Raw genomic sequence first — 23,634 nt, 5'->3', positions numbered from 1 at the left:
TGTCATCCCCCCATCCCACATAAGCCAGGTCACTCAGAAGATAAGAATTGCTATCTGTAGATTTGATGATCCTGGTAGGAGAGATTTACTGCGTTTTATGCCAAGTCTTGCAAGCTGGAGAGGATCAAAACAAAGTTGTCAGCTGATAAAACATGGAGGACAGCAATATAAAGGGAGTGAAATCTTGTCATTTTATTGAGGAGGAAATCTCCTATGCTAGTGTAATCTAGTGGTCAAGAGAATGAGCTGAAGTCCTTTTTTCATTATTGAGTTCAACCATAAACTCAAGCAAGCCACCATTTCTCTGCAATGCCAAGATAATAGTGTTGGGTTACCTTAGTGTGAATAGATGCATTAAGACAATGGGAGTTTAGTGAAATCACACATTTATTATTGTGCATAAAACTTGGGGACGTCCAATGTACTGGAGGGTTCCAAACATAGGAGGGAGCTGCAGTAGTGTCTCTGTGATGCTCTTGAATTCTTTGAAACAGTTTTTAAGTTCCTTGCATGATTTGGCACCCACCACAACTCACTTGCAGATTGGCATTGTGCCAGTGCGTAATAGGCTGTTGACAAAGCCTTCCTGGAGCAAGTGTTCGTGTGTGTTTTACACTGGTGTGGATATCAGAAACAGAATGCAATTCCCATAATGAGGTCTCTGCCAGTGGAAATTCCAAGTTTAGGATTCAAAGCACCAACTTCACAATACGCTGAAGACTGGACTAACATCAAGAATTGTCAACTGCATCATTTATCCCAGGGATGACTAACTCTCAGTGCGGGGGCCTCATCCAGTTTCCCCAAGCAAATTGTTCTGCTCCTCCAAGTCTCCACATATTTTGGTAACAGCGGCAGAAATAAAGCAACAACAATGCAGAGATAATAGACAGCGGACAGCAGACATCAGCATCCTGACAGAGATGCAAATTGCCCTAGTCATCAAATCAATCATTTGACAAGTGGCCAATAACCCCGCCTACTCAGCTGATCTGCATGGGAGACCTGAAGAGGGGTGAGGGTGAGATGGCGCAACGGCACTTTCTCACCCTGGCGCCGTTGGGCCAGCTCTCAATTAAATTTAGTGCAACCACTTCACGGTATACCAATTACACGAATTTCTACAATTTACCCCACATTATCTAGTGAGGGACTTGTGTGAGGGAAAACTTAATGATTTAGAGTCTAAGGCAGGAGTTGATCAAACAAACATGGAAAGTTTTACTAAACAAAGGGAGTTTTTGACACAAAGTGGGTCAGGAAACGAGTTCTTCCAGGTAGAATTAAACTTAATTACTTTAACTATAAGATGTCTCAGGCTTAAACACAATATTATAGGTACAACTCTACTTAAACTTCAGTTACTAAACATCAGTTGGCACACTTCAGGTAGATAAATATTCAGGTTTCCAGAAGAGATGGTAAAATGTTCAAATCAGTGTCTGTCACTTAGATAATACAATACTTTCAACACTATACTGCTTCCTTCGCAGCTTAATCCTTTGGTTCATCGGTGAGGGGCATTTTCCCTCAGTTACCCCTCTCTTAACAATCCCACACCTGAGGTATTATAAATGGTCTTACAGACCCAAGAGATCCCCTCTCCCCTTGTTACTGGGTTGGGAGTCTTAAGTACCTAGAAGAATTCTCCGTTCCTGGCTAGACTGACACCCAGGGAGACACTGGATCTGTCTCTCCTGGCTCAGATTCAGCCCTCCCAGAACACTCCTGTCTGGATACCTTCCCCAGACCCTCAGCCTGGTCTCTCTATGCCAGCTGTGAGGCTCTGTCCTCTCCCTATGGATAGTCTCCACAGTGAGTAGCTCCTTTCCCCCTCAGAACCCCTTCACCCTCTCTCCCAACCTGAAACCTGTCTAACCTCTCCAAACCAATCATTTCTCTCCCCCAGAACTTTGGCCAATCAGACGCTGTTGCCAGTCAACCGTTTGCTGGCAGGAAAAAAAAACACTTGGTGACCCAAACTGTGTGGGGGTGGGGTGGCAGAGAACGAGACTGAGGCCCACCTGTACTCTGGTTTCTCTTCAGATCGTATAAATCTTTCACCTTTTACCGGTTTTTTGCAGAACGAAGCTGCAAATTGAATTCAGTTGATCAGGACAAAATTCAGTTTACAGTTTCATCCTATACACTGGGCTGGCTGAGAAATGTATACATTGGTCCACACAGCCTCACAGACACATAAAAGAAGCATCATCTTAGTGTGTTTATAGATATATGTCTGCCAATTCCTGGCAACAATTCAAGCAGTACATTTTTTAGCCACTGCACTCAGATTTTCACTTGGCGGCAATTGGTGCGCTAGGTCAGATCACTGACCTATTTGGCTTTACATAAGAGCTATTTATGAGTGTTTGAACTATCTCCAAGACTGTACTAAAACTTCATGAGCTTCCTCTGTAAGCCAAGAAAGTTACCACCCCAAGTGTTATTAAATTATAAATATAACTAATGAAGGTAGCTTGTTGAGCAACAATTGATACTAGAGCAAAACTGATCATTCTCCATGCAGCTGCTTCAAAATGCGAACATTAAACACCCACCATAGACAAAACACAGGCAATCTGCCTCTTGATTTGTAAGACTGGTAGCTTGACTTTTTTACCAATACAGTGGTGCCTCGCAAGACAAAAAGAATCCGTTCCGCGAGTCTCTTCGTCTACCGTTTTTTTCGTCTTGCGAAGCAAGCCCATTGACGGCTTAGCGGATTAGCGCTATTAGCGCTATTAGCGGCTTATCGGATAAGCAGATAAGCGGCTTAGAAACCGGGGGGGGGGGGGACCCGCAGGAACTCGCAAGACATTTTCGTCTTGCGAAGCAAGCCCATAGGCAATTCGTTTTGCGAAGCAGCTCCAAAACGGAAAACCCTTTCGTCTAGCGGGTTTTCCGTCTTGCGAGGCATTCGTCTTGCGGGGGAACCACTGTACCAAATATTCACTGGAGATAAATCTTTCTACATATGTTGAGATTCATGCTTGAAACAATTACATGCATTTTACTTCCTGTAGCCATGCTACAAAGAACCTTAGCATTATGAGCAACAGTATCTTGACACTTACATAAAATTTACACAGCCTGTTCCTGCAGGTGGGGCAATCCAAACAAAACTGAGATTTGTTGTTGGTAGATGGCTCACGTGAGATGCAACCACACTGCACATAAATTGATTTCCAAACTGGTGATCAGACATTATTCCTACAAGAAAGACAGAAAGCAAAGATGAAACACAGATGCAATTAAACACAAATATTCATTGCATTGCTTCAGAAATGTTAAGTAAAATTTTTATAGCAAAGAATATTCAGTTGGTGTATCAATAGCAAATGCCATATTCCACTATTTTAAAACTTTTTGGACTTGAACCTAACCTAACCTTTCGATGTGAATGTCAATCAAATCACTTAATCACTATGCTTTCCTATCTGTAATGTGATCTCAAAGCAGTTCCTTCCTCAGAATGACATTATGCTCAGTAATGGACTTTATTTCTTTAGTTCTTTAAAAGGTGAGTATATTCCACCTTTCCACAAATTACTGACTTTTAAGTGATCAGGGAACCAGACTCTCCTGGCTCATCCTCTAGATTCATACTGTCATAGAGATGGTTGGAAAAACCTCAAATGCCATTTTGTTCAGCCTACCAATCAACACAATGCAATCAGGATTGTGGAATCAGGCCTGATAACCATGTCAGCCAGCTCCAGGCTGGTGCAGTGATTGGGTCTGGATTAGGTCAGATGCCCCCGTGTGACAGCAGTGAATCTGGCTTGGGGTCAGAATGCTTCGTGTTGGGTGTTCCTACTTCTGCCAGTGGGGAAACTGCCAGCAAACATCGTGCCCATTTGCATGTTTTGTGGCCAGAAGGAGGCTGGCTCAGCCAGCAGAGCTGAGTTGAAGGATGCCTCCACTCCATTCAAATCCCCCACAGCATGGCCTCGGCGGCAGATACCTCAGTTGGTTAGAGTGTGGTGTTGATAACACCAAGGTTGCGGGTTCAATCCCCGTATGAACCACCTGCATATTCCTTACCTTGCAGGGGGTTAGACTAGAAGACCCTCTGGGGTCCCTTTCAACTCTATTCAACTTCTAGGAGTCTATGATTCAATAGGTTAGAAGCTTAACAATGTATGCATATGCATATTTATACATACTGCTATTTGCTGGGAAGGGGTGGTCTCCCATATGTTGTATGGAGTTTCCCCATCTCTTTTCTATGGTATAATGTATTTATTCATGCATATTTTTCAACTTAACAGCTGAGGAATAAGTTTAGTTAATACTAATACTAATAAGTATAAAGAATAATTTACTCCAAGTTAAGTTGCTTGTTTTCAAAGGGGCTTACTCCCAAGTAAATGCACTTAGGATTGCGTCTAAACAGGTATATAAAAAAAGTTCCAATAAAATGAAGAAGAATCCACATTTTCCTTCTAGCCACATGCTTGTCTTGTGAATAAAACCAGCTTTCTCTTCCCCACCAAGAAGACTTCTCAGTAACACAGCTGATCAGGCAGCTATGTTACACTATACCCTGCAATGGGGTACACGGGAAGGCATACACAGAAAATTAGTAATTATATTGCATTTCTCAAAACAATCCCAGTGAGTGATAAGATATGCCAGAGGCAGAACTTGCTTTTGAAAACTAATGTGCTTATCTTTTACTTAAAAGTGAATAGAACATTCACATAATTTGTGTTAAGGGCTGGTAGGTATGGCAGTGAGTCTGAGAGACCAACAACTGTGCAAATCCTTACAAAAAAAAGAAGAAGAAGAAGAAGCTTTTCCATGCATCTAGGTCACCAGGGAGTATATCCAAGGTCTGCAGCAACTAAGCATCACTAAATCATATGCTACTTCAATGTGAAGAAGAACCTCTCTGAACTCCCTTTCCCTCGAGTTTTACTGTGTGTGCTCATTGTGTTGAAATAATTTATATGCTACACTACCCAGTTAGGTCTGTCTCCACTGGATATTACTTTGCTGTGAAGCTATTAGGGTTACTGGCTATATATCATGCCTGATCCCAACCCACAAAAAGAAATTGAATGAAAAGCTTGGCCATATGACAGTATGTAACATACTCTGTTCTCCTGAATTCATTATATATATATATATGTGCTACATAACTTAGACCAAGTCAAGGCCACTGTAGCATCTGAAACGCTCTGGTCACATATCTATGGCCCCAACACAGTCAAAGAAACACAGGTAAGGATGGCTATTTCTGGTCCATTTCCATCTTGTATGTTCCTATTCATAAATCCAGCCTGTCATGTTTTGTATTAACCTGCAGATTTTTAAAAAAATAACTGCATGGAAATTTGTATTTTAATACTTATTTAAATACTAATATAATCACAATTTTATCTCATGGCTGGACTGGTAAATGGTATAACAACAACAACAACAATAGTTTATTACTGTCGTAGACCAGCATAAGGTAAACGGTATAAATTATTGGTTTGCAAAGCAGGATCAAACCACAGTTTCCAATTTTGGTGTGTAGCCAGTCCTTAAACCATAATTTCATGGTTTGGGAGTAACAGGAAACTGTGGCTTAACAAACCCTGGAAGAAATAAATGAGAGGGAGGAGGGGGTTAATGGGACAAATGTCCTGCTGGGCAGCAGAGAGAAAGCAGAAGTGAATGTGTGAGTTTTTCTTTTGAGAATTGAATTCTGTTCCTTTGATAGGTTACTATTTGAGTGATTCACTGACCACCCAGTTTTAAACTGATTAATTTATCCAACTGTTAGAGGTCCACAAGTCATCCTTGTGTGTTTAAAGTAGCTAAGGCCTTATGTGGCAACATGAAACAGCAGCAGTTATATCCCATATAACAAATTGGTGCATTAGGAAATATAAATATTTCATTCCTGTGAGTGTTACTCTTTTTCACCTGTTTAAAGATGAGAATAATGCATGGAATAATTCTGCAACCAACTCTCATATGATAATCCCATTAAAGTCAGTGGAACTACTCAATTAACAACCACCTACTGGCATTTTGAATGAAGGCCTAAGTGTACTACACTCATATCTAACATACAGCTGCTGATTGATTTTTTTCTGGGTGATTACATTCTGCTTCACAGGAAAAAACATCCATCTAGTTTGATAGAATGGAAAAGACTTCTAAAACACTTGCTGGCTTTTGCAATCAATTAGGGGTCAGCAAGGCTTGATAAATTATTAAACATCGCAAAGGGAGCGCATACTGACAATTCTGGAAGGTTTTTTTTCTTACTCAGTGGGTTATGTTAGCTTTAGCTTACTTCAAGCACTGAAATTATTTTATAGATGATATCAATTATTTTGGAAATAACAGTCTTACAACATAACAAGGTGCTAGAGAAGGTATTCACCCTGACACTAAAAGAGACTTCTATGCATTTTTAAAAAAATATATAGTTTAAATTGGGATGTTAGTAAATTCCTACAATCTCTTAGCATTTAGGGGGAAATAATTATATTGAAGTTGGTAATTAGATTCATTTGGTCACATCCACTTCTTATTTAAGCACCAGATCTGTGTACACAAGGCACAAGAGCCACTTTGATATCAGCTTTGATATCTTGTCTGTATAAAGAAGACAGCAAGTTCATGTAGCTTGTGTTCTGTGTTTGCAGGAGAGAGAAAGAAATATGTTAGTACCAACACCCTAAAGTTGGCTCAGAATCAAATTGGCAGCCGTGCAAACTTTGCAAGCAAGGCGTTATATGCTGGTGATAGTTCACCCCCCCCCCAAGAACCTAGCTTCTGCATTCTGCAACACCTTCAGCCTCTGGATCAGCCAGAAGGGTGGCCCCACATAGAGTGCACTGCAGTAATCCAGCTGTGAGGTTACCAATGCTTGGACAACTGTTGTCAAGCTATCCTGATCCTAGGTGTCTTACCAACCTAAGTTTGTAAAAGACACTCCTAGCATACAGTGACAGAGGTAGATCTAAGAGTACCCCCAAACTATATACCTTTATGTGTAAATCACATTGAGACAGTGGTTCAGAAGGTGATTAATAAATTAATTGTAATAATAGGTTTGTGCATTATCCCTCCATATTGTGGACACAAGGAGGTGGTCAGAAAATTTCGTTTTAAATTAGCATTACAGTGGTACCTCGGGTTACATACGCTTCAGGTTACAGACTCCGCTAACCCAGAAATATTACCTCGGGTTAAGAAATTTGCTTCAGGATGAGAACAGAAATTGTGCTCCTGCGGCGCGGCAGCAGTGGGAGGCCCCATTAGCTAAAGTGGTGCTTCAGGTTAAGAACAGTTTCAGGTTAAGTACGGACCTCTGGAACAAATTAAGTACTTAACCCGAGGTACCACTGTATCTCCAAACCCAAACTATGGTTAATCTTAAATATAGCTTATTGAAACAAGCCACAAACCCTTGGTTTGAAGCTGGCTTCGCTCAGCAAACTGTAATTAAGACTAAGACAGTTTGCCTGGATTTGGACATAACCCTAAGCTGCAGTTAGTTAAAAACAATAGCAACCTCTTCTGATCTCGTTCTTGGGGCCAGGTCAGAGGAGGAGGAGATAGGAGGAGTCCAAGGCTTATGCACACACTGGCGGAGGAACGGGGGTGTGGAGGGAGCAGACTGCCCCCCGGCCCCACTATTCCAGTAGGGTGCCATCGCGGCGGCCCCCCCAGACATGTGCAGCGCACCCCCGTGGGGGGCAGCAGCCATGCCCCCACTTGCTCTCTGCCCTTGGTAGCAGAGCATGCAGCTTCGCCACAGCATGCACAGCCTTAAAGGTAAAGGTAACGGTACCCCTGCCCGTACGGGCCAGTCGTGTCCGACTCTAGGGTTGTGCGCCCATCTCACTTAAGAGGCTGGAGGCCAGCACTGTCCGGAGACACTTCCGGGTCACGTGGCCAGCATGATGAAGCTGTTCTGGCGAGCCGGCACCAGCGCAGCACACGGAAACGCCGTTTACCTTCCCGCTATAAAGCGGTACCTATTTATCTACTTGCACTTAGGGGTGCTTTCAAACTGCTAGGTTGGCAGGAGCAGGGACCAAGCAATGGGAGCTCACCCTGCCGCAGGGATTCGAACCGCCGACCATGCGATCGGCAAGCCCTAGGCGCTGAGGTTTTACCCACAGCGCCACCCGCGTCCAGCCTTACAACTGTACATATCCTAAACATTAAGGGTGTAGCCTGATCTTCATAATTACTATGCTGTATGTAGGTTGGGACAGGGACTGCCACACTCAACCTACAGTTCCCCCTGCCCTCTGGCATGTCCACTGAAATGCCCATATTGTAGCAATACTAAGATTGCAAATGAGCCAGAAAGACTAGATCAGAAGGGACAAGCTTTGCTTAGGAGTACGCTGCCACCAGGCTATATACAAAACTGCAACCAGTCTGATCTCCTTAGCTTCTTTTCGCTGCTGGTGTCACTCAAAACTGATTCCCACCCCCCACCCCACCCCCAGTTCTAAATCACTTTAGTTCCTCCTCACATTGCACACATGAGGAGTTATTTCTGTTAAGTAAGCCAAGAAATGTAAAGTCTAAACTAGTTTTCTGTTAGATATTACTATGCTCAATATTATTGCAGGGTGGCTAAAAACGGCTGATACTCTACAATGCTCATGGACTATCTTTTATTCAAAAGACACAGTTGCATCTGGCCAACAGTATATGGATTTACTCCTCCCTCCTCCTCCTTTAATCGTTTTAAATGACCCGAATTTGATGGGTAGTTAATTAACATTTTCTAAGAAAGCCCTTTGTCAGAATCCACTAGAGATGTATTTTCATCTTGGGGATTTATGAGTTCAAGCTGACATGAGTTACGCATATGCAAATGAGAGCCCACTGGGAGGAGAATATAGCCTTTCATTTGCATAATTCCCCAAGACATTGAATGAGATTCCTTGTACAATTTATTAAGCATGTGTATTTGTAAAAAGGGAGGTCAGAAATGGATGCCAATGCCCGATGCACCAACTATTAAGAATGTTCACTGACAATTGGAAAGATGCTAGAGAACAAAATGATAGTTAAGTATACAAAGGCAAGGGAGTTTAGTAAATGGGGATAAGGAGTAAATACATGCAAAAATGCTAACATTAGGCAATTACTGGAAATATTATAAAAGGGAAAATGAAATAACTTTTCAGATAATCTACTTATGTTCTAGGCCAAGTGAGATTTATCCATTCACTATGCATGCCTACAGCACCTAGTATTAAATACCAGTTTTCTGTGTAGAAAAATAGCACTGATAGAGCAACTTTTTCATATGAATGGAAAAGATAATCTTTACACAGCAATGCATTTTATTTCAGAAAATAGTTTTCTTAACCTTTATTCCACTCTTGTTCTTCTTTACAATTTCTATAAGTGGATTCTAAACCTGTCATCAAATCTAAATCTCCACCAAAAAGAAATAGGAACCAGGGATGTACAGTATTGGCTCGCAGATTACCCACTATGCACTGCAAACTTTGCTTTCATTTTAGATTTGCAATTTCAAACACTGCTCTAGTGGCTGCCTAAACACATCCATTTATTCCAATGAGGACTTCCTCTTCTTCATTGCCAGCCATAGGCCTGTGAACAGGGACTCTCTTTCTGTCTTCAGCACTGCCTGAGTTGGTGTATAAAAGCTGTCTTATTCTGCCTTTAATGGCTAGATAAATACTGCAATTTGGTGGTTTCTTCATGCTAGGTTGCAGTGAATGAGTTATCACCATCTTCTTTGGGGAAACAAACTGAACAGAACCTACTTCGCCAGCCAATGTTACATTTTTGAACCATATGCAACACTGAATAACCTTTAGAAATTGTAGCTGAAACAAACAATTTTTTTTTTTTAATAAATATTTATTAAGGTTTTTAAATATAAAACATAATAAACAATCTTACTTCTTTCACAACAATTTCATCACTTCTTTGGGCTCCCTCACGTCTCCCGCTCCCATTTACATCGTTAAAAAATTTTTTCCAAACAAATTATCAACTTGTTTACAATCTCATGTCCACTCACACATATAATCTAGCGCTTCTTCCAAAAAGTTTTATATTTTCTTTAGTCTCACTTATCATCAAATTTAAATCTAGTTTAGTGGTGACCAGTTTTTTATAATCTAGCATCAAACAAACAAAATTAATGTATTATAGCCTAGACGAGGCTTCAAGAGGGTAAGGAGTAGCAAGAATGATACAGAGCCACAGTACTGTTTTGCTTCCTTTTCCTAGGACCCCTGACCATTAGGTCCAGTCGTGACCGACACTGGGGTTGCGGCGCTCATCTCGCTTTATTGGCCGAGGGAGCCGGCGTACAGCTTCTGGGTCAGCATGACTAAGCCGCTTCTGGCGAACCAGAGCAGCGCACGGAAACGCCGTTTACCTTCCCGCCGGAGCGGTACCTATTTATCTCCTTGCACTTTGATGTGCTTTCGAACTGCTAGGGTGGCAGGAGCAGGGACTGAGCAACGGGAGCTCACCCCATCGCGGGGATTAGAACCGCCAACCTTCTGATCGGCAAGTCCTAGGCTCAGTGGTTTAACCCACAGCACCACCCGTGTCCCTCTTCCTTTTCCTAGGTGGGTGGAAAACCTTTGCAGACCCCAGCAGGCCGGTGATTACCAGTGGTACTCGGGGCGGGGGTTAACAATGTAAATACAGTAGAAAAGGCATGACACCAGCGTGGAATCAAAATGGCTACAACTTTATTAGTTACAGATGTAGATTGGATTTGGCATAGGTATTGGGTATGTGTCCTGAATCAGCCAACCCAATTGCTGACTGATATATCCATTAAGGTCAGTCTTGGTGAGAGGATGTCCTCCATTGACACAGATCTAACAGGGAAATCCCACCAGGATGCCAGAAGACAGCCCTGTATCGGGAAGTTTTTAATGTTTGATGTTTTAGTATGTTTTATATATGCTTGTAAGCTATCCAGAGTGGCGGGGAAACCCAGATGGTCGGGGTTTAAATAATAGCATTATCATTATTATTACAGTGGTACCTCGGGTTACAAACGCTTCGGGTTACAAACTCCGCTTACCCGGAAGTAGTACCTCGGGTTGAGAACTTTGCCCCAGGATGAGAACGGAAATCATGAGGTGGCAGCAGGGTGGCAGCAGGAGGCCCCATTAGTGAAAATGCGCCTCAGGTTAAGAATGGTTTCGGGTTAAGAATGGACCTCAGGAATGAATTGAGTTCATAACCTGAGGTACCACTGTATTATTAGTGCTTTTTTCTATTAAAAAAAAAAAAGGTTTAGAGTTACTCTCATTTTGACTTAAGAAAATCACAATTTTATAGTTCAAATGGGGGGGGGGAATAAATACAGTAAATGGACAAAAGTATAAAGATTCACAAAATGTTTAGGGGTCTACGTCCCCCTACGTCCCCCCAGAAAAAAGCATTGTCATTGTTGTTGTTGTTGTTGTTGTTGTTCAAGGATGTTCTGTTGCCTGGCAGTCCTTCTCTGGGCTTTTGGACAGACCCCACCCTTGGACCCCTTTACTGGGGTACTCTGAGGGTTCTGGGGTTGGGACACTCATTCACCCCCAAGTTCTTGACGAAGGGTCCAACCCAATGCCTTTTCCCACCAAAGTTGTGACAATTGCTAAGAGGAAGCCACGCCTACCCACACCCTGCAAAACAGGCTCAATATGTCTGCAGGCAAATTCCTTCCTCGCCCCACGTAACAGTGGCTGAATAATTCCGCAGCAAGGCCCTATACATGCCTGCTCATTATGACCCACTAGCAGACCAGACTGAAGGCTGGCCCAGCCAGGCCCACAGATCAGGCACCTCCACTGTTCTGGGCCTCTGAGTGGCCCATTAAATTTTTTAACAATCCCGCTAGCCCCCACAGCTAGCCAAGGTCAGTGCTGACGTCAGCCAGCCATGCAGGGTGACTGCTTAAATCCTTGGCTCCTCGGAAGCCATGCTGGGCTGCAACTGCGGCCACCATCAGAGTTATAGCAAGTGGTCTCTCTAGGGGACATTTCCTTCAAAGATGCTACATTGGTGCCCTACAGTATCTCTATGAAGAACCTTCTCTACAAGTTTACAAATTGAAACTGAGAGCTGATTCATACAAGCAGACAAAACACATACCCAAATCGTTCCAAGCTGTACCACCTCAGACTACAAGTGGAAAACTACATGTCTGGATAGTTATTCCTGTAAAATCAAAACAAAAACAAAACACCTCCCTGTCTGTAATGGTTCTAGGGGTTGCTCGTGCGTAAGTCGTCGCCACACCTGGCTGGGTTACCTGGGCGAACCCTTTCTGTCCGGACAGCCACTCATCCGTGGCTGTCTCAATCGCTGGCAGAATCCGTCAGTGGGCGTTTCTTGAACTTCTTCCAGCAAAGAAGTTCTTTGACGCCAAGTCTCTGCCTACTCTCCCTGTGCAGAAGTTTTCTGCGCAGGGAGGGTGTGGGCAGCGGAGGACCCGTGCTCTCCCCGCTGGTCCTTGGCGAGGAGTCCTGGAGCCCCCTCACCGATTCCCCCTTCTGCCCCCCTTCTCCACTGGTGTTGCGCTGATTTCCTTCCCCAGCAGATGGGCTCCCTCTCTCCCTCCTGGGACGCTCTCCGTCATCCCTCTGGAGCCCTCTCCCCTCCTCTGGCTCCGATGGCAGTTCCCTGACACTGTCTGTGGGAAGGTAGCATGCCAGAGAGAAGAATGGCCTTCTTCCTGATGGGGAATTTCTGTGCGCTGAAGCAGCCTTGTAGAGAAGCCCACAAAGGTTAGCAGCTGGGGGCTAGCAGAGGAGGAACAGAGAGTTCCTTCTCTCCTACAGCAGCCCACTGCATTTCTACCCTGGATGTGGAAGAGGGGCCTTCCCTCCTTTGGCAGTCTGCTTGACTACCATGCTGGACACCACAGAAGAGACACAGAACACCCAATCCCTCCTCTGCAATCTCACTACATGTAATTTCTTCTTGCTACCAAGCAACTACTTAAATATGTGCTAAATGGTTTTCCCGGGTGGGATTCAAACATGTTTCTCCACCTGCATTTTAAAGTGATACGGTCCAAAGCAGATCCTACCATACCTTATTTCTGTGTGCTTGAATTGTTTCTCTGAATGAATGTAGGGGAAGCAGACTTTTCACTGTAGATTTAGCTACTGTATTTTTTGCTCTATAGGATGCACCTGACCATAGGACGCACCTAGTTTTAGAGGGGGAGAACAAGAAAAATATATCTTTCCCTCTCTCCGCAGCGCCCCTTCAGTGAAGCGGCAGCAGAAACGGAGCCCCTTTCATTTCTCCTCCCGCTTCACTGAAGGGGCGCTGCACAGCTATCCCTGAAGCAACCTGAAGCTATGCTCCGGAGGCTTCAGCGGCTATCCCTGAAGCCTGGAGAGCAAGAGAGGTCGGTGCGCACCTATCCCTCTCGCTCTCCAGGCTTCAGCAGAGCCTCCAGAGCGCAGCAGGAACTCCCGACCCCTCTTGCTCTCCTGGCTTCAGGGATTGCTGCCCGAAGCCTCCGGAGCACAGCAGGAATGCTCCCGCTGCGCTCTGGAGGCTTCGTGTTGCTTTCGTTGAAGCCATGGAGCCTGCATTCGCTCCATAAGATGCACACTCATTTCCCCTTAATTTTTGGAGGGGATAAAGTGTGTCTTATAGAGCGAAAAATAGTAGAATAAGTTCAAGCTCTAGATTGAATCTGTCACCACACAGACTTCATTTCTGGTGTCTAAATACAGCCAGTTTTCCCTCCACAACAACCAAACTTCTTAATTCATCTGACCCCCAGTTCTGAGACATGAGCTAACATTTTTTAAGTCCCATAGATTTCTGTGGTAAACAAATTTGCAGTGTAATTCTGTGCATATCAACTCAGAAATAGGTCCTACTGAGTTCAATGGAACTTACTCCTAGGTAAGTGTATACAGCATCTTAAGTATGTCTTTTACCCTCTCCATGAAATCTATGGGACCCAAAAGTGCTTGGGTCATCCTTTTGATCTTCTACAAGCACTGAAGCTCCCACATGGCTAGTGAGTAAGGAAAGTATCACAAGTTGGCAGTAGAGGAACAAGAGCTGCTACCTGAGCACTGTACAGGTGCATAGGTGTTGAGTGGGTTGCAACACTCACAACAGGTATGAATGGTGACTTCATTGGTCTGTGCCAGGTACTGTTGGGAATTCCATTCCACCCTTGCTGCAGATATGTGGGATTGTTACATGTCAATGTCTGTTTACATTCCAGCACAGATTGTTGGAGTCTCGTGAGCAGAACATCCGCTCTGTATTACTTTTGTGTTCTCTCACTTTGAGAAGAACGACAAGGAAAGAAACCATGTTTTCTTTGCCCTGGTTTATGTACAATAAAAGTAGCCTAGTATCCACGCCTCGAGCCAGATCTGTTGTGTGTTTACTCTGCTGAGTAGCGTGTGCTCATGCATGCCAGCATGAGTCACAGTCGCACGTCGGAGGAGGAGGAGGAGGACTGATGGATCTGCGCAACAGCAAGGCTGAGAAGGGAGACGATCCGGCTGGGGTCTGTCCAGCTGGCTTTCCATCTTATGGTTCCGACAGGTACTGCTATCTATGCATCAAATGTGTGACTGCACAGAGCTGAAGAAGCAGACTCCATGCTTCTACTGATGCCTTGCAACACCCTACAGGAAGAGTATTGGATCTCTCTACTTCAATATTGAATACAATATTGTGGCGGTCCAGGTAAGCCCCGCCCTGCATAATCAATCACATGACACAGTGTGCACACATCATTTGAATGGGAATGCCCGCCAACTTTGTGGGGGCCCGGCCCCATCAAATATTATATTTTGAGGGCCAAAGCCCCCACAGCCCCTAGGAGTTGGCTCCTATGACTCTAGGCATCAGTGCTCAATTGCAGAAACTAGTTCTCCTCCAGGAAATTGCTACATAAACTGTTGCTGATAAAAACTGACACACTTATTATTCTATAACTTTTTCATTGAATACTACTTTAGTGATCTTTTCCCTCTAAGGAAGAATGATTGATTGATCAATATATATATATATATATATATATATATATATATATATATATATGCAGGTTTTGGTGTCCTCGGGTGTCTTCCCGTGTAAAAGTTGGGGTGTCTAGGCGACGTTTCGGCGAGGTCTCACTCGTCATCTTCAGGCTGGTGCTTTCGGCTTCTTGTTACTGGAACAGAGCAGGATCTCAGTGTTTGAGTTCCTATAAATACTGTAGAGGGGGTGTGGTGTATAGCCTCCAATGTTCTGGGCAGAGAGGAAGTTCCCAGGCTAGTGTGCCTTTTCTTCTTTTGTTCCTTAATTACTTGAGAGATATCTTGAGTGATTTCTTGAGTGATATCCTGAGTACCACTTAGGTGGGTCATTAGGTGTGGATTAGTTGTTAAAGTCTTTGTGTCTTGACCTCTTGAACTTTGTGAAGAGTTTTCCTGAGAAGATGGCTGTACTGTACTTAGTTGTGCTCTGGCTTGGCTTCGTGTATAGGGGCGAGCTGTGGTTTTGTGGCTTGTGTCAGCCAGATCTGTGTAGGGATTGCAGGGGGGTGCAGCATCCGGAGGTGCCACCATGGATTGGCTACTGGATGGTGTCTGTAATTCATCTGTGGAGAGGGTCTGGGTTTGGGTCTGGTGTGGTTGATTGGTGTTGGCGTTCTGTGTGCCTCTGGATCTGGTGTCAGTTTTTGTGGGGAGGGCTAATTTCCAGATGTCTGGCAAGCGGGATGTGTCGTCACGCTTGTTCATGTTGTGAGGGTGTTTCTCTATCTCGATGGCTTCCATGATTATTCTCTTGTGGTGATGTTCCGTGTTAAAGAGCAATTTGGAATCTGCAAAATTAATTTCGTGTCCTGTTTCTTTCATGTGTTGGAAAAGAGAGGAAGTTTTTTCTTCTTTTTTGACGGCATTCTTGTGTTCTGCGATACGTGCATTTATTCGTCTGTTTGTTTGTCCAATGTACGTGGCTGGGCAGACTTTGCAGGGTATTTCATAGATCCCTTGGTTTTCCAACTGGATTTTATCCTTGGGGTTTCTGAGGATATTGGCTATTTTTTGGTTGGTGCAAAAGGCTGTTTTGATATTGTGTTTATGGAGGATTTTGCTAATTTTATCTGTAGTGCCCTTGATATAAGGAAGGAGGGCCATGCCATTGTTTTCTTCTGTGTCTTGGTTTTTGGGGGGTGTTTCCTTTTGGATTAGCTTCGTAATCCAAACAAACAAACAGACGAATAAATGCACGTATCGCAGAACACAAGAATGCCGTCAAAAAAGAAGAAAAAACTTCCTCTCTTTTCCAACACATGAAAGAAACAGGACACGAAATTAATTTTGCAGATTCCAAATTGCTCTTTAACACGGAACATCACCACAAGAGAATAATCATGGAAGCCATCGAGATAGAGAAACACCCTCACAACATGAACAAGCGTGACGACACATCCCGCTTGCCAGACATCTGGAAATTAGCCCTCCCCACAAAAACTGACACCAGATCCAGAGGCACACAGAACGCCAACACCAATCAACCACACCAGACCCAAACCCAGACCCTCTCCACAGATGAATTACAGACACCATCCAGTAGCCAATCCATGGTGGCACCTCCGGATGCTGCACCCCCCTGCAATCCCTACACAGATCTGGCTGACACAAGCCACAAAACCACAGCTCGCCCCTATACACGAAGCCAAGCCAGAGCACAACTAAGTACAGTACAGCCATCTTCTCAGGAAAACTCTTCACAAAGTTCAAGAGGTCAAGACACAAAGACTTTAACAACTAATCCACACCTAATGACCCACCTAAGTGGTACTCAGGATATCACTCAAGAAATCACTCAAGATATCTCTCAAGTAATTAAGGAACAAAAGAAGAAAAGGCACACTAGCCTGGGAACTTCCTCTCTGCCCAGAACATTGGAGGCTATACACCACACCCCCTCTACAGTATTTATAGGAACTCAAACACTGAGATCCTGCTCTGTTCCAGTAACAAGAAGCCGAAAGCACCAGCCTGAAGATGACGAGTGAGACCTCGTCGAAACGTCGCCTAGACACCCCAACTTTTACACGGGAAGACACCCGAGGACACCAAAACCTGCATTCCTGTACCCGTGAAAATCTACGAAAACATATATATATATATATATATATATATATATATATATATATATATATATATTACAGCATTACTCTGAGTCATGTAACTCTTACTTTTACCACAGTAAGGGTATAATAATAATGTTAACGCTTGACTGATGCAATATTGGGGTTTATTCCAAATGTAGCTAATTTCAGAATTCAAATAAATAAAGCAACATACACAAGCAGGGGGCAGAAATTAATGGATAGAAATGACTGCGCTTATGCACTGTCAATCTGCCTTTAATGAGAAAAAGTGCTCTCAAGAGGCATGAAGAATTACAGCCCAATTCCTCCCCCGAAGTTATATTTGTGCTACCCCATTGATTTCTGAAAGGAACATAGGTACATAAGGGGAGCATGGCGAGTCTGATATGGCTTCTTAATTGTTTTTCTTGTAAGGCAGATTAGCAGATCAGAAGCTTAGCCATTTTTTTAACCTTCATTAATCTCACCCCCTAGTAATATGCTAATAGGACTTTCTTTCTCCTTGGTATTCCTATTCCAGCTTTATTCTCCTGCGTAATCACTTTTATCAACTCCAGATGCTAGAAGTCGCAAGTCAAGTCTCACAAAAATAACAGGATTGCTCTTAAAATTATGCAAATAGTTCTTGAGCCTTTAAGGCCATGTGGAAATTCCACTTTGGGGCTTTTCTCTGCTAAAACCAGACTTTTACAAAAACAAACCAATAAAAATAGGAAAGAGGCTATGCCTATCCTTTTAATAGAGAAATCCCAACATTGTCAAGAAACGTAATAAATAGCAATAATGTATAGCGCTAAGCTGAAACTAGTTATGATTTTTCTTTAACATTTTTGACAGTGACCAAAAATCCCTATCCTTTCTCCCTATCCCTATCGTTCCCTCTCTTCTGCACTCAGGAAGATATCAGAAGCTTATGCTTTTAAACAAACTATAGTTTCTTCTTGACATTTGAACTAGAGTTTAAGTGAGCAAACCAGGAACCGATACTTAGTGACTTTGTTCTCAGTAAGTAGAACTTAAATTACAGATTCCTGCACTTGAACATCAAAGGAAAGTGATGCCTCTTTAAAACTGGAAGCAAATGATTCCACCTTTCTCCTTGAGGATGTGTACAGGGGGAACATATGAGACCCTGGCTTGCTGTGGCTTTTTCAAATAGTGAGAAGCTGTGGTTTCCTGTTATGTCTGAATTATACCAATGGCATTAAAAAAGAAACAACCAGAGGAGACAATGTCACTGGTAGGAACAAGAAAGGAAGGAAGGAAGGAAGGAAGGAAGTTTTCAGAGGCTTTCTTGGAAAAAATCTCCACTCTGTCCAAAATTTGGAAGTGGAAAATTTCCTTAGCCTTTTCTTCTCCCAAAGGCAGCAGAGGTTTAGGACCAGAGTTTTCCTTCTCTTAGATGGCCTACCTTCCCAGGTTGATGAGCCCCGCCTGCTACTCATTTCCTTCTACCGCACACACAGAAACCTCCTTCTTGATCATTGGACCCACTATTGGTCTCGTTCACTCACTTCACCAGAGCCTGTCTTCACCAGAGCCTGTCTCTAACCCACTCAGTCCCTAACCCACTGGCTACCCTCACCTGGTTCAGCCAGACAACTAACCTCATATTGTGACATCACTGCATCCTGCCCTTATGTCACAATCACTGGTTGCTGCCTGGCAGTGCTAAGGGTTTGTCACAGTGGTCTGTCATGACAAGTTAAGTTGAAACTTTTGGAGGAGGCAGCGCAGTCAGTTTTGGGAGCAACCACTGGATTTGTATAACGTATTGGTTACCTCTTAACTTTCCTGTACTCCACAAGATTATGTTTCCTAGAATTATGTCTCAAGTTAAGGGTATTTTGTGCTTTAAAAATACTTTTACACTTCATTTAATAAAAATCTGAAGCCTCAATCTGGAATTTGCATGCAAATTAAATCATTAGCCACACTAGAGAGAACAGAGTGGGGCTGCCTTTGATGCTGTGTAAGAAAGTATCAGCTAAAACAGCTTCTCTGCATTACTTCCCAAGATTGAGGATGTGAACTTTCACTGGCTTAAAATGGAAGATATTTTGTAATAAGTTGTTAAAATCCATGCCCTTCTCAAGACAAGGTTTATCCCAATCTCTTTATACAAATGAATTACAACTTACTAGCTCACTAGCCAGCAGTATGATGTTAAAAATGTGTCCACTTGCACCGTGATACTATTTCTAAGGTACTGGGTGCTGCAAAACCCCAATTTAGTTGAATGCAGAAGAAAGAGGCAAGTTTTTTTTAATAGATAAAATAATGACCTTAAAGGATTTTATTTAATGAGTCAAGAAGAAACACAGGGCCTTTTTAAAAATAAAATAAATTAATGCATATAGTATAGGAGGCTCCAAAAGAAACTTAGTTGTTTCCCAACCCAGCTTTCTGGATATTTATGCTAAAGGATTAGTTCCACTAGCTCAAGGCCAAAGGGCCTGTTTTCATCTAATGTAGACTTCATTACAACTCATATTCTTTATCCAGCAGCTAATGTTGTCAGTACTTATAGATTCATTGTAATGATAATTATGTTCTTTTGATAGCAAGTCAGGAAGCATCAGAGTGACCGTGATTCCATGTGACTGCAGTATGTCCGTAATGCCACAATGCATTTGTGTTTGCTATTTAGCTGAAGACACACATATAGGTAGAGAGCAGAAGAGCAAAACTATTAGAAGAGCAAAACTTAGAGTTCAGAACAATATGCTATGTTGAATTCTAATATCGCTGTGTGTTTGGTAACTCTGTGTGATGCAAAATATCTATTTCCATAACCTATGTCCATACTAAAACTGAATATATATTCACAAGTTTCACTAAGAATTAGTAACACTAACTAAGACATATGTAGAAAGCTGCTTTTTACTACTGTATGTCCTATGTCATGTCTAAACAAAAACTACTGAGAATGTAGTTCAAAATAGCTAAGTTCAGAGTTGGAATACTTAATTAAACTGTTGATGAATTGCACACAAATATTTGCAAGGGGCTACACATCAGAATTTGTTTATCATTCCCACTGCTTCCATTATATTATGGTAATCATTATATTACTAGTACTGCAGAAAGCTAAGTCTCATGATACTTTCACTGGGGAATGGAGTGAGGAAGTCAGAGGTTGGTCTCAGAGAAAGTGGGTCCTCCAAGGTTAATCCCTTCCCCCACCCATGGTCCTTTAAGCTGTGGAGGGGTAGCTCCCCCTCAGACAGCTTAAAGGAGCCTGGCATTTAATTTTGTTTCCTTCTCTTGGTTCAATTGCATATGTTAGGGGATGTGTAAATTGAGCGGCTAATGTGCATAACAACTGGCTATTGTGCATATCTGTCACACCTCATGGAGAACATCTGGAGGTCACATGACATGAAACAGCAGACCACTTGCTCAATAGCACCTATCAGAACTCACCACATATCCTGACATCCTTATGTGTTTTCCCAGTTTGTAGTCAGCAACAGCTAACATGCAGAATGGACACAGGGTGCAATGATACCAGGTTGCAAACTAAGTTCATACTTGGAACATTACTTGGAGTACTTGGAACATTAAAACCAAAAAGAAGAAAGCAACACGATTGGGACTTCCCTCTTGAGTATGGAAAAGTAGCCGACCTTTCGCAGCAACCACTTTCAAACATTCTGGATGGAAGATTTTTTGATGTGACTCTGACTGAACTCCTTCGGGGTCCCAGGATCAACAAAAAGGACTACCAATATAATTGGCAGAGAGAGACTAACAGAGAATTAAAGGCCTCGGACGTGAAGAATCCGGGCTAAGAACTATTTTTTGTTTGTTTTTTGGACATTTGTTTGGGAAGGGACAGAAACCGGGGCAGGGAGGGGGGAGAGAATAGAATTCTAAAATGTTACAATTTGCTTATTTGGTTAATGTGACCTATAATCAATATAATAAAGGGAAAAATTTGTGGAAGGGAAGTTAGATCGACCTTAAAAAAAAAAAAAAGAAATTAATGATTATAAGAGAATTGGATAAGTTGAATATAGACAAACAAAAAGAATTAAGTTTTAAAAGTAATATTAATATGTTTAAGAGGTTAGGTAAGAACTTGCTGAATTAATTATTGGAATTGGGATGTAAGAAGAGGGGGTGGGGGGAAGTCAATGAAAGAGGGTAAAGAAAATTAGGGTATGAAATTGTACTTGTTTGTTTTTGTCTTTTTGTGTGTGTTTGTTGTTATAAAATGTAAAAACCTAATAAAAATTATTTTCAAAAAAAAACAAACAAACTAAGTTCTGATAGATGTTATAATGGGAAAAGGGAGCTCTGCACATTGCAGCTGATGTTCTTTTTAAACACATTGTTCTGTCCTGAGCAGTGTCTTGTCCCCATGCCCACAGCAGAGTATAAGTATTAGTATTGTCCTGGTGGCCACTAGGGGCGCATCGGAAGATGGTTGACAATAACATCTCTCCGACCCACACGAGGTAATTAAGAGGCTGTGATGGGAGTAAACAGCCTCCCGCCCCCCCAAGCGTGTGGGGGGGGGACTGCCCTTGCCTGCTGTGCCCTATACCACCCCCGAATTTGTGGGGGTGGGGGCACTAGGCAGAAAGCCCTTGTGCGGATCTCGGCGCTCCTGGACGCTGTCTCTGATTCGCGCCTCTAGCTGCAGCAACTTCAAAAGAAACAATTGGGAGGAAGCTAATGCACATATTTCAAGGAAGAAGGGGGAGTAAAGACTGCTAACTGAAGAGATCTCTGATAAACAAGACGGGTCGGAGGAACAAGAATAAATCATGAGAAGACACACTAAGGCTCGGTATGTTCGGCAACGGGACTGGATGGGGGAGGGGGAAAAACTTTCCTTTCTTTGCTCTATGTGATTAACCAAGAATCCCCCCCCCCCAAGTCACAAGTCAGAAATGCCGTTTAAATGACTTAAGCTGTGGATTTAAGACTGTGTGGAGATAATTTTCTAACCAAAGCATGTTTCAAGAAGATCGTGGAAAGCATAAGAGCTTTGGAATGACGCAGCAAAAAATATTGTCGCCATCTTGGCAAGTTCTGTCGAAAGACTTATGTCTGGGAGGAGGGACAGATCTGTTTTCATATTGTGGGTGAGCCTCCTCAGAGGGACTAAAGTGCGACAGATTTGCGAGATTAATGATGAAAAGAGTGCTGTTATTTATGAAAGTGATGATATATGGAAACCATCTTGATATGATGACTGGACGAACGGAAAATTCACACAGGATTATAATTGGTGTTTACCTGCTTAAGTAGATTATCAGAAGAGATCATAAAGAAAAAAAAGAAAAATATACGAACAAGATGAGATGTGGAAACAGCAAGATAAGACTGGATAGAATTATGAACATTATTTGGACAGATTTGTGGATATTAACGCAGCAGCAAGAAGATGATCGGAATCCCCCATCGGAACTTGAAATATGGGTTACCCCAACAAAAATTTAAAATTCGGCTTTGTAATTCGGAATTTATATGATGTGATTTGATTTGATTTGATTTGATTTGATTGGTCGGTTAATAAAAATTATTTTTTTTAAAAAAATAGTATTAGTATTGTCCTATCTGACAGCACTAAGGATGTGATCAATGGGAGGAGATCCTTGCGCTCAGCAGTCTGTATACAGCCTACTGCTGTACACAAGGTTTCTGGAAAAGGCATAATAGTCTAATACAGTGGTGCCTCGCAAGACGAAATTAATTTGTTCCGCGAGTCTCTTCGTCTTGCGGTTTTTTCGTCTTGCGAAGCACGGCTATTAGCGGATTAGCGCTATTAGCGGCTTAGTGGCTATTAGCGGCTTAGAAAAAGGGGGGGAAGGGGGAAAACTCGCAAGAACTCGCAAGACGTTTTCGTCTTGCGAAGCAAGCCCATAGGGAAATTCGTCTTGCGAAGCACCTCAAAAGACGGAAAACTCTTTCGTCTAGCGAGTTTTTCGTCTTCTGAGGCATTCGTCTTGCGGAGCACCACTGTATCATAAGTGGCCAATAAGATATGACAGAATAAAATGTCTTTGGATTTCTTCATTTGGGGGGCAGCTAAGGTATTCCTGTTGCATCAAATTTCACATTTCCTAGGAAATCCATTGTCATTTTAGGACACAGTTCTATGAGGTACTGCACTGAGGTCAATAAAATATTGATTATTGAAGCAGAAGATCTAGGATCAAAATAATATCGAGGCCATATCCAGACCACTTCAGCTGCTATAGAGCAAATCAGCATTTGCACTACAGTGGATAGAGTTTCATAAATAAAATATAACGAACTCTTTAGAGGATTAGGCTTGTACTTTTATTTACTTTGTTAATAAATGTATTATTGAAACAATATAGCTGCCTGTACAAAAATAATAATTAGATGACTACCAGCAATTTCTAAATGTTTGTGCTAAATATTACCAAGGATATTTGGGCTACGTTGAATGCAGTTAAATAGCATGACTTCGTTTAAAAACAAATTATCTAAATTTATTGCAAGTGAAACATGAACAGGACATTACAGGTTCC

General features: G+C 42.5%; 1 protein-coding gene across 3 annotated transcripts in view; it reads right to left on the bottom strand.

The window, feature by feature from the left end:
- Window positions 1-23,634, bottom strand: part of RELN (reelin) — a 308,114-nt gene that overhangs the window by 236,366 nt on the left and 48,114 nt on the right. For 2 of the 3 annotated variants that reach the window (XM_081879038.1, XM_081879039.1), the window contains exon 3: window positions 3,078-3,213. In XM_081879038.1, coding sequence (XP_081735164.1) covers window positions 3,078-3,213 — 136 coding nt within the window. Of the gene's footprint in view, window positions 1-3,077; window positions 3,214-18,533; window positions 18,678-23,634 lie in introns of those variants that run through there. The other variant, XM_081879040.1, reaches the window with a different exon arrangement.

This window comes from Podarcis erhardii (assembly GCF_964252035.2).
Source record: "Podarcis erhardii genome assembly, chromosome: 10".
In the NCBI taxonomy this organism is placed as follows: domain Eukaryota; kingdom Metazoa; phylum Chordata; class Lepidosauria; order Squamata; family Lacertidae; genus Podarcis; species Podarcis erhardii.
The sequence above is the reverse complement of the archived record's forward strand: the minus strand, read 5'-3'. Positions and strand labels throughout refer to the sequence as shown.